Source organism: Piliocolobus tephrosceles, chromosome 7, assembly GCF_002776525.5.
Source record: "Piliocolobus tephrosceles isolate RC106 chromosome 7, ASM277652v3, whole genome shotgun sequence".
Lineage (NCBI taxonomy): Eukaryota > Metazoa > Chordata > Mammalia > Primates > Cercopithecidae > Piliocolobus > Piliocolobus tephrosceles.
In genome coordinates this window covers 23,690,872-23,703,348 of record NC_045440.1, presented here as the reverse complement: position 1 = coordinate 23,703,348, position 12,477 = coordinate 23,690,872, and the positions used below count along the sequence as shown (strand labels likewise).

The following is a 12,477-nucleotide window of genomic DNA, read 5'->3' as shown; positions in this document are numbered from 1 at the left end:
CAGTTTTTACCTCAAATATGACTATGAAGGGTAAAGTGGGTATGGGGATTTGGCTCCCCAGGAAATCTCTGAGTCAGAGTTTGAAAGAAGGTATCATGAATCAGCTATAAGCTATTAGTGTGCCTCTACTCATGACACCTACTACTTGGACCATAAAAATTAATCTGAGCCAAGCACTGACTAATAAGCAATTTTATTGCTAGAGTCACAGGCATTTCAACATTCGAGGGTGGCAGGAATGAGAAGAGAAAGATCATCACACCAAACTACAAACACACTGTATGTGCCCCAAACAGGCATGGCTTTTCTTCCCAAATTCTTCCCACAGGAGAACGTTGCCTTATGATTAAGTGATCCATTGAACAAATACACAATGTGGCAGGCACTCCTCTGGGTGCTGAAGAAGTAAAGATGAGCACACCCCATCAACCAGCACGGAATAAGCAGGGATTATAATATCTCACAGCAGGGAGGAGGGAGAGGGAAGGAGTGGTGGCTATGAAGAGAAACATGAGGATCCTCAGGACAGAACCGCGCTGTGGCTTGGCTGCACTGTGCTCACATGAATCCACACGTGATAAAACCACACGGACTAAACATACACAAAAGTGTGTGCATTTAAAACTGGTGAAATCTGAAAACAAGTTGGTGGATTGTAGCAATGTCCATTTCCTGGTTGTGATGTTAATATATTGTAGCTATGCAACATGTCACTACTGGGGGAAACTAAGTGAAGGGAATACTGGATTTCTTTATATTATTTCTTACAACTAGATAGCAAATTTAGTTATTTCAAATAAAAAGTTATATATATATACACACAACAAGTAGTTAATATATGCTATTAAAGAAAATAATGTAGCAAGAGAGGAATACAGTATGATAAGCTGGAAGGAAGTGCTACTGCTTTGGGTAAACAGAGAGCTCCTGAGCAGACACCTGAAGAGAACGAGGTGAACCACACACTGATTTAGGAATGGACACTATGCACACAAAGTCAAGTGCAAAGACCTGAGGTAAAGATGTACCTGGCATAGCAGAGGCCCAGCAAGGCTGCTGTGGAGGAAACAGGGGGCATGGACAAGAGAGCTGAGAAATAAGCTCAGAGCAATGGTTCAGAACCAGGCCAGGGAAGGCCTAGTAGAAATAATATGTTCTTTGGCTACTTCTCTAAGTATAACAGGAAGTTGATAAAAGATTTGGAGGAGGGCAGTGAGATACTGTGACTTACATTTTAAAACCAGTGCTCTGGCTACTGTGTGAAGAACTGTAACAGGGGACTGGGGAAAGAGGGGAAGCAGGACAACTTCAGAGGACATATAAAACAATCCAGGCAGGAGATGGTGATGGCCTGGACCACACTGATAGGAATGCAAAAGGTGAGAAGGGGGTGGACATTTGACATATTTTGAAGACCCAACAGCATTTGCCAATGTGATAACAAGTTTCATTTGAAAAAGAGAGGTATCAGTTGGGTGCATTGGCTCACACCTGTAATCCCAGCACTTTGGGAGACTGAGGTGGAATGGAAGGATCGCTTGAGCCCAGGAGTTGGTGACCAGCCTGGGCAACATAGTAGGATCCTGTATCTACCAAAAAAAAAAAAAAAAAAAAAAAATTAGCTGGGCATGGTGGTGTGCACCTGTGGTCCCAGCTACTAGGAAGGCTGAGACAGGAGGACTCCTTGAGCCCAGAAGGTTGAGGCTGCAGTGAGCCAAGATCACACCACACTGCACTCCAGCCTGGGTGACACAGCAAAGACTCTGACTTAAGAGAAAAGAAAAAGAGAGGTATCAAGTTAAGTCCAATATTTGAGATACAGCAATGAGGTGAATGACAGTGTCATTTACTAAGATGAAGAAAACAGAGATGAGCGGGTTTGTGAAGGAAAAAATCATCAAGACCTATTGGACTATGTTTAGTTTGAGATGTTTATTAGGCATTCAAGTGAAGGTCATGAAAGGGAGCTGGGGACTTAATTCAAGAGTTCCAGGAAAAGACCACGGGCAACTATTTTAATTTGAAGTCAACAGCATGTGATAATGTCGCCTAGAAAGAGTCACCTAGAAAGAGTACACATTGGGTATCTTTTATCCAAATGCTTAGAATCAGAAGTGTTTCAGATTACAATCTTTTTTCAGATTTTGAAATATTTGCATTCTACTTACCGGTCAAGCATCTCTAACCTGAAAATCCAGAAATGCTCCACTAACCATCTCCTTTGCGTGTCATGTCTGCACTCAAAAAGTTTCATAGTTGGCTGGGCGCGGTGGCTCACGCCTGTAATCCCAGCACTTTGAGAGGCCAAGGCGGGTGGATCACAAGGTCAGGAGATCAAGACCATCCTGGCAAACACGGTGAAACCCCGTCTCTACTAAAAATACAAAAAAAAATTAGCTGGGTGTGATGGCGGGCGCCTGTAGTCCCAGCTTCTCGGGAGGCTGAGGCAGGAGAATGGCGTGAACCCGGGAGGCGGCGGAGCTTTGCAGTGAGCGGAGATCGCGCCACTGTACTCCAGCCTGGGCGACAGAGCGAGACTCCGTCTCAAAAAAAAAAAAAAAAAAGTTTCATAGTTTGGATTTTTGGCTTAGGGATGCTCAACCTGTATATAGAGAAAAAAGGTCCAAACACTGAACGCAAAGGTCCGGGGGCATTCAAATATTTGAAGGTCAGGATGGAAGAAGAGGAGCAAAGAAAATACACAAAGAGGAAATGGTCAGTGATACACGGGAAAATGAGAATGACATCCTGAAACCCAGTGAGGAAAACGCTTCTCACAGGAGGGCCTGGTTATAGATGTCCATATCTGTCCATAGTGCTGCTAAGACATCAAGGAGACGAATGTGTTCAGACTGACTACCACTGGGATGGCAGCCAGGAGATGGTGGGTCAACAAGGCCTATTTGGAGCTGGATCAAGAAGAGAATGGGAGGCAAGGAGACAGAGTGCGGCCTTCTCTTAAGTTTTGCCTAAAGGAGAGTAAAGAAATGGTGTTCTGGCTAGAAGGGAATCCTGGGGCAAAGGGAAGTTTAAGATGGGATATTTTACAGCATCTTGTAGCTGAATAAGAAAAGTTAACAATTCAGAAAAGAGAGGGGACAACTCAGACACAAGGTCCTTGGAAAGAGAAGGAGCAATGGGAATCAGTCCATAAAAAAGAGGGCCAGGCATGGTGGCTCATGTCTGTAATTCCAGCACTTTGGGAGGCCAAGGTGGGCAGATCACCAGAGATTAAGGAGTTTGAGACCAGACTGGCCAACATGGTGAGACAGCGTCTCTACTAAAAATACAAAAATTAGCCAGGCGTGGTGGCGTGTGCCTGTAGTCCCAGCTACGCAGGAGGGCTGAGGCAGGAGAATCACTTGAACCCGGGAGGCAGAGGTTGTAATGAGCTGAGGGCGCACCACTGCACTCCAGCCTGGGTGACAGAGTGAGGCTCCATCTCAAAAAAAAAAGAGGCTGGCCCTAGGTAAGAACATTGAGACCCTTTTGAAAGAGGAGCAAAGGTAGATACACACATACAGAGATGCAGGAGGGCTTAGGGGTGAGAGGCCTAAGACCTTTGCTCCCAACATCTCTTATTTTCTCAATGGTACAGGAAGCAAGGAACTGCAAAAGGCTACCAGGGAACTTTCTCTCAGATCACTTATGAGTACAGCTGCCAGATTTGGCAAATAAAGATGCAGGGGCCCAGTTAAATCCGAATTATATCTAATTCCTTACATATATGTACTTTGATGTGAAACAAAAATACTGGAGTGATGTGGGGGTAGATAGTGGAGTAAGAGTTCTGTGGCTTCATTCCCTGTTCCCAGAGAAATCCAACGAGCAACTGTCTGCAGGCAAAAATAACATCCTGAATATACCAGAATTTGGGAGTGAGGCTGAGACACCTCCTTGGACCCCAGAATGGAGAAAAGCCACACACAAGTGGTAAGAAACTGTTCTGTTTGACTGTGCTGCCCCTCTCCCAACTGGCACAGTGCCACACACAGAGAATTCCCCTGGACCCACAGTTTCTACAGTGGGAAGAGTGAGTGAGAGGCAGACATTTGGCTTCCCCACCGTTCTGGGATCCTTTGCAGGTGCTGCATTCTTGTCTCGTCCCCCAGGAAACACTGGGAGTACTGGCAAGGCTGGACCACTGGGGTTCAGATAAAAACAAAGAATGTGGGATGGGGATCACAGCCACCAGAGAGCAAATTTTGGTGGTTTCCTGCATTCCAGCTAACAGAGATGCCACACCAGAGAAACCAGCCAGCTGTGTTAAGCTGCAGGAAACATGGTTAGTGGTTCAAATCCCTGTCCAGCTTCCCCACACAGCTTGGGTGCTCCCATCAGGTCTTCCCCAGGTCCAGAGGCAACTGTAGGTCAGCGATTGCCCACAGAGGAAATATCTGGCCCCTAGCTGTAAAGATGTGAGTCAACTAAGTTCTAGTGCTTGCAATTAAATATTTGCTTTTATTTATTTCTTTTTTTTGAGATGAAGTTTCGCTCTGTCACACAGGCTCCAGTGCAGCGGTGCAATCTCAGCTCACTGCAACCTCCACCTCCCAGATTCAAGCAATTCTCCTGCCTCAGCCTCCTGAGTAGCTGGGATTACAGGCAGGTGCCACCACGCCCGGCTACTTTTTGTATTTTTAGTAGAGACAGGATTTCACTATATTGGTCAGGCTGGTCTCGAACTCCTGACCTTGTGATCTGCCCGCCTCAGCCTTCCAACGTGCTGGGATTACAGGCGTGAGCTACTACACCCGGCCTAAATATTTGCATTCTGCTTACCAGTCAAGCATCACTAACCTGAAAATCCAGAAATGCTCCAATAACCATCTCCTTTGAGTGTCATGCTGGCACTCAAAAAGTTTCAGAGTTTGGATTTTGGCTTAGGGGGAGCAACTATAGGTCAGCAATTACCCATGAAAGGTACATCTGGGCCTACCCAATCCTAGAAGTGGAAAGGTGATCAAACTAAGCCCTTCTGCTGTCACTAAGCGTTCCCCAAGCCAGGTCATGTCAGTGATTACCTGTGGAAGGAGCATCTGTCCCTGCTCAACCCCAGCTGCAGAGAAGTGACTCTACCAAACCTCAGTGCTCTGCTTAACCCTACCCAGGGCTGGGAGGCAAGCCGAAATCCACACACATCTGTGGAGTACAGCCTCAGGCCCTGCCCACCCTATGGGGCCAAGCAACAACCTCAAGCAGCCTCAGAGCCCATCACACGGTTCTGCCCAACTACAGATTCTAAACAATAGTACTGACCAGCCAAGGAAGACAACCTGCAACTCTGCCAAATCGGAGACAATCACAGAGCCCAGAGAGCAGCTCTACCTGACTGAGGCAGAGTCCAGCCAGTGATCTTACTAGACCATGGAGGACAGCTAGCAATATCATTTGACTTCACAGCACAGGAAGCAACCAGAGAACCTGACACCAAAATACAAAGGATCACAAGAAACTACTATGAATAATTAAATGCCAACAAATTGGATAAAAGAAATGGATCATGAACAATAGAAAATCTCAAAAGACCAATAATGAGTAAGATGACGACTGAATTAGTAATAAAAATCTCTCACCAAAAGAAAAGCCCAGGACCAGATGGCTTTATTGCTGACTTCCATCAAACATTTAAAGAACTGACAAGTTTTCCCAAACACTTAAAAAAAAAAAAAAAAAAAAAGTAAAGAAAATACTTGCAAATACTTCCTTGTCATTTTACAAGGTTAGCACTACCCTGCTACATACAAGAAAATTATACATCAATATCCCTGGTGAACAAAGATGCAAAAATCCTCCACAAAATATTAGCAAACCTAATTCAGGAACACATTAAAAGAATCATTCACCATGATCAAATTAGATTTATCCCTGGGATGAAGGATGGTTCAACATATCCAAATCTATGTGATACATGACATAAAGAAGATGAAAAATAAAAGTCATATGATCACCATTTATGTTTCCTTAAGCAGATCATTGTTGAAATTATTCATAACTATTCTTATGCCCTCTGCCCAGAAACCTTTTTTGTATCTGACAGTTGCTGAGATTTGGGGAAAGGAGCAAATCATAATAGAAATTAGGACTCCCCTCCATGTATTACGATCATAGTCTCAAAGAAGCTACTATAAGGCATTCATGGTGCTCTGAGCAGTGTTTTGTGTGTGTGTGTTTTAAACTGGTAGGAAACTGCGTGCGTATTTATAAAAATAAAAAACTGGAAGAAATGAAAAAATATATATCAGAAATAGCCTGGCTTCAAATTTTAAGCACACACAAATTCTGTCTCTGGGTATTATGAAGCTCTTATGTGAAACATGTTTCTTTGTAATGAAAACCACGTTAGAGATGTTTAGTAATCATATTCTGTTACTGGTACCAAGACTACTAAGGAAATGCCTTTGTACTTTAGGGAAGTACTTTTGGCATTTTATTATATAGACAGGAAAACTGAGATGTAGCCCCTCTCCTGGAAGAGCTGATTTTGAATAACTGCTCATATGATGTACATGTACTGATTACTGCCTATTTTAATAAACACTCTTGGAAAATGAAAAAAAGATTAAAAACCATATGATCACCTCAATAGACTGGAGAAAAAGCATTTGACAAAATTGAACACAATATCACAATAAAAATTCTCAGATTAGGAATAGAATGTTCTTCAACACAGTAAAAGTCATACATGACCAACTTGTCGCTAACATCATTCTCGTCAATGAAAAGCATCCATTAATGGGTGAATGGATAAAGAAAACATGGTATATACACACAGCAGAATACTATTTAACCCTAAAAGCGGGGAGACTCTCATTTGCAACAACATGGATGAATCTGGAAGAGATTTTGCTAAGTGAAACAAGCCAGGCACAAAAGACAAAAACCACATGATTTTGTGTACATGAGGAATCTAACAAAGTTGAATTTATAGAAGTAAAGAGTTGAATAGTGGTTACCAGAGGCTGTAGAAGTGGTGAGGAAGGAAATGGGGAGTTGTTGATCAAAGAATACAAGGTTTCAGATAGACAAGTGGAATCAGTTTTGAGATCTATTACACAACAGTATCTACAGTCAATATTAGTGTATTATATATTTCAAAATAACTAAGAGAGTAATTTTCAAATGTCTCATCATAAAAAAAGACAGGTAAGTGAAGTGAGGGACATGTTAATTAGCCTGATTTAATCATGCCACATTGTATAAATATATCAAAATATCAAATTGTTCCCCATAAATATGTACAGTTATGGTTTGTCATTCAAAAATAATAGTAATACATTTAAGAAAAACATTTACGTGACACATACACTATAAAATTATCTGTTGAAAACATAAATTATATGTATCTAAATTTTAAAAAGAAATGAAGGAGTGTTGGATATTTTAAGAGAAAAATAAGGTGTGAAAGTGTGTGGATTGATTAAGAAACAGCACAGATGGGCTGGTAGCGGTGGCTCACGCCTGTAATTCCCACCCCTTTGGGAGGCCAAGGCAGGTAGATCACCTGTGATCAGGAGTTCTAGATCAGCCTGGCCAACATGGTGAAATCCCGTCTCTACAATAATACAAAAATTAGCCGGGCATGGTGGCGGGTGCCTGTAATTCCAGCTACTCGGGAGGCTGAGGTGGGAGAATGGCTTGAACCTGGGAAGCGGAGGTTACAGTGAGTTGAGACTGCGCCACTGCACTCTAGCCTGGGTGACACAGCAAGACTCTGTCTCAAAAAAAAAAAAAAAGAAACAGCACAGAGCCATTTGAGGATAAAAAAAAAAAAAAACAAAATTGAGGCTATCAGGATACCAAATATTAGCAGCTCTGGGGCAGGTGCAGAGAACACAGGGAGAGTCACTGAGTTGGATTTCTGGCTACATGGGTAAAACAGAGGAAGCAGAGGGGGTAAAGGAGATCGGAGGTGCCATGCAGGTCTCCCTAAGCTCCCCCTTAACAAGGGACACTTGATTCCATCTTAGAACATCTTTTTATTCTCCCTGAAGGTGCACTGTCTGGGGTGCCACCAAAAAACAACAGAGTTTAAAATACAGAAATCAACACCAGACTCCTTTCATCAAGGCCCCACCTACTATGGTAGATCTATTCTTCCCTGTCTAATTACAATATTTCTGAGTACGGCTTCATGGCATGCCTAAATAAAATTTTGGCCTGTGTGATTTCAACATTTCATATTGTAGAGTGAGGTGTTTAGTACGATGACAACTGTTAATCGCCACACTTCATACAATCTATAATCACTATCACAGAGAATCTGTCACTCCTACGCAAAGTCCCATAAGAGCAAAGCAAAAAGAATTGTTAAGAAACCGTTGGGCCGGGCACAATGGCTCATGCCTGTAATCCCAGCACTTTGGGAGGCTGAGACGTGGATCATGAGGTCAGTAGTTCAAGACCAGCCTGGCCAAGATGGTGAAACCCCGTTTCAACTGAAAATACAAAAAAATTAGCTGGGCACGGTGGCAGGTGCCTGTAATTCTAGCTACTCAGGAGGCTGAAGCAGAGAATTGCTTGAACCCAGGAGGCAGAGGTTGCAGTGAGATGAGATTGCGCCACTGCACTCCAGCCTGGGCAACAGAGCGAGACTCCATCTCAAAAACCTATTTAAAGCATATATAACTGTTTTGGCTGGGCACAGTGGCTCACGCCTGTAATCCCAGGACTTTAGAAGGCCAAGACAGGTGGATTGCTGAAGGCAAGGAGTTGAAGCCCAGCCTGGCCAATATGGCAAAATCCCATCTCTACTAAAAACACAAAAATTAGCTGGGAATGGTGGTGCACGCCTGTAATACCAGCTACTCAGGAGGCTAAAGCACAACAATGGCTTGAACATGGTAGGGGGAGGTTGCAATGAGCCGCGATCGCACCACTGCCCTCCAGCCTGGGCAACAGAGTAAGAAACTGCCTAAAAAAAAAAAAAAGGAAAAAAAAGCACATATAACTGTTTAATCCAAAAACAACATCTTGTGGGGCTTATAACGAAATAAATGTATATCTGTAAAGGATCATAAAAGCCATGGCTGGAAAGGAGAGGAAATTGATCTGCAGAGTTTGTAGTTTCTGTATTTTATGTGATACTGTATAATATCAAACAGACTATGAAAGATTACAGAGAAATAATTAGGAATAGAAAACATATGATAAAATGACAGATGTGAATAAAACCACGTTAAGTAATTACCTGAAGTTAATAGATGAAATATTCCAATTACAATAAATTATCAGAATGGATTAAAAAAATACAAGATCCAATTATATGCCCATAAGAGTTTTACTTTAAAGATCCAAGTAGAAAAAAAAGTCAAGCTAAACCCTTGCTAGCAATGTTCACTCAGTACAAGCATACTGATTTTGAGAAAGAATGATTTTTACATTCTGGTAAAACTCTTTTTACATGCTTAAAAACAAATAAAATTATTACAAGTAGTGTTTCTCTAACAAAGAATACTTGTTAACATGTTCATAGGTGCTACCTCTTTATACTAAATTCCATGAGTTTGGAAATACTTCACTAATTCTTATTGAAGGTAGCTTAAAAAAGAGAGTATCTCTCACATGAAAAGAATTCGGAAGCATCTCTACTAGGCCATGAGCTCCTAAAAAGTAGGAAGCAATTTCATTTCCCCCAAATTTTAGCAAACAGGTACACAAATCATAAATGTCTATGAATCGGGAAACTGGCCGTGTACTAAGAAAAGATTACTTACCATTTGAAGTCTCTGTGAGCTCTGAAAGGGGAAGAGACTCTCCAACTAGAACTCCAGACTGTATTGAACCACGTTTAGACGATTTCTTGGGGAAAAATGGAAAGAGTATTACATTTTATTACTTACAGTACTACTAACGTCTTTATAAAGATTTCAGTAAACATTATGGATTACCTGGAAATCTGGAGTTCAATCAGTCACCTTCATTATCTCATAAACACGAAGTGTACAGGATCTAACAATGAAGTATCCATACTAACTGCATCCTAAACATCTGACAAATCAACTTTTACTTCCCCAGGAAAAGTTTAAAGGACATATTTTTGTTGTTATAGCCTAGAGAGTTGTATTATCTGCAATTCTTTAGAGAAAATTCTCAAAATAAAGTTTATATAATTATCAAATGCCAAACGAAATCAATAACTGGGATATGAAAAACATTAAAGGCTAGGATAGAAAACACAGCCACATTAATTCAGAAATAATATCTGAATCATGATGTGTGTTCAATTAATCAAAGTTCTGATAACAAACAATTACTCTTGCTTCTGTCCGGTGGGGATTTCACATCAACCTGAACAGGGTGGAGGGAGCCAAGATTATAGGTGACTGAAATACAAAGGAAATCCACTGGAGCCTGAAGAATCTCTAATAACTATCAAATCTTTGTTCTGCTAGTCCATATAAAACGAATAGGACGAGCACTGGATCTAAGTGACAGAGAAGGTGCAGAAAGAGTTCCAACTGTAATGGTGTTAGGTGTCTCCTCTCACAAAGGACATGAGGAGCTAGTGTGTCAAACCAGAACTAGGAACATGAAGCAAGAAAAGCCTGTCAGGAAAGACCAGCTCCCTGTTCACACGTGCACACAGGTCAGCTGATCTTCAGTAGTATTACTTTTCTCCTAATATCACCTTTTGATCATGTTGACAGGGTTTAGGTAGTTGTAAGCCACAAAAATCCCTACAGCTACTTGAAAGAAGTGAGCAAAGGAGAAATTGCTGAATGGCACCCTGATTTCCATCAGAAGGAAAGCAGTCAGGGGCAGGCATAAGTGCAAGACTCCCAGGCCTGTGGAGTACACCCTACATAGGAGGCATCTGCTTATACCCTGCTCTCCAGTAGAAAAAATACTGTCTGAGGGCAGGACTGTAACTTCCTCCCTTCTTAGAGTATCACCCTCTAGAATACCTCACACGGCCGGGCGCGGTGGCTCAAGCCTGTAATCCCAGCACTTTGGGAGGCTGAGACGGGCGGATCACGAGGTCAGGAGATCGAGACCATCCTGGCTAACATGATGAAACCACATCTCTACTTAAAAAAAAAATACAAAAAACTGGCCGGGCGAGGTGGCGGGCGCCTGTAGTCCCAGCTACTTGGGAGGCTGAGGCAGGAGATGGCGTAAACCCGGGAGGCAGAGCTTGTAGTGAGCTGAGATCCGGCCACTGCACTCCAGCCCAGGCGACAGAGCAAGACTCTGTCTCAAAAAAAAAAAAAAAAAAAAAAAAGAATACCTCACACAGAAGACCCCAGGGCTTATTCTCTTTGTAAGGTTAGTAGTCAAAAGTGAGATCGCTATCCAAACCGTCTCTAATAAGCGATAAATACCAACAACCATAAAATTAACAGGTAGGAAACACACACCCCCCCCCCCCCCCAGCTACCACAGGGCAGAACAAGGTACTAAAATTGAAGAATGGCACTGACAGCCTTAAAACTGCCTATGCAGAAAACCAAAACTTCATTTGCCTACACGTAAAGTAAGTGAATTACCTCAGAAAGATCTGCAGAAGTTTCAACTGCACATGCTCTGTCTGTATCAATATTGAGTATATGGAGACCAATTACTTTTCCTTTAGCATCTGTTAGATTTTCATCAGAGTCTCTCTGATAGGATATTCTCCGACGTTTGGAGGACAACACTGCAGGGAACCCAGACTGCTGGCACAGGTTGAGACCTTCCTTTCTGGCTATAAACACAAAACAAAAACAAAACAACACAGGCATAAATGTTTTCATAGATATAATATATATATTTATTTCTTTTCTTTTTTTTTTTTTTTTTGAGATGGAGTTTCACTCGTCACCCAGGCTGGAGTACAATGGTGAGATCTCAGCTCACTGCAACCTCCACCTCCTGGGTTCAAGTGATTCTCCTGCCTCTGTCTCCTGCGAGCTGGGATTACAGGCTCACGCCACCATGCCCAGCTAATCTTTGTATATTTAGTACAGACGGGGTTTCACCACGTTGGTCAGGCTGGTCTGAACTCCTGACCTCAGGTGATCCACCCACCTCAGCCTCCCAAAGTGCTGGGATTACAGGCATGAGCCACCGTACCCGGCTATTGTGCATTATAATAATTTTAGTAAAATCTAGTTCTTGAGTCTAAATTATCAATGAAAAGAAAAATCTAGCACACTTTTTTATTCCAAAACAATAAATCTAACTGAAAGGAATGAAAACATGCCTATTGAAAAGATAAGATATACTAAAATACTTTCGCATGTCTAACATGGTACCTTACGCTTTTTAAATGTATGATGACACCTGTTATTTTAAAAGATGTGGTTATGTTCTAATACTCTGTATGACTTTATGAAACAGACAACCACCATGTGCCTCAGTTTTTTCTAGCTTAAAAAAAAGGAATTGTCTACAGAATTATAATGATGTAAATAAATTTTAAGACCCAGGAAAAAACTGAAACAATAAGTGAGTCACAAACTACAAATATAAATCGGTACATGTGAACAGGTCACA

At 41.9% G+C, this 12,477-nt stretch overlaps 1 protein-coding gene across 3 annotated transcripts in view; it reads right to left on the bottom strand.

Annotated features, from left to right (window-relative positions):
- Positions 1 to 12,477, bottom strand: part of CDCA2 (cell division cycle associated 2) — a 49,732-nt gene that overhangs the window by 28,481 nt on the left and 8,774 nt on the right. For all 3 annotated transcript variants that reach the window (XM_023216760.2, XM_023216762.2, XM_023216761.2), the window contains exons 6-7: positions 11,490 to 11,686; positions 9,717 to 9,801 (exon numbers count right to left, since the gene is read on the bottom strand). In XM_023216760.2, the coding sequence (XP_023072528.2) occupies positions 9,717 to 9,801; positions 11,490 to 11,686 (282 nt within the window). The remainder of the gene's footprint in view (positions 1 to 9,716; positions 9,802 to 11,489; positions 11,687 to 12,477) is intronic.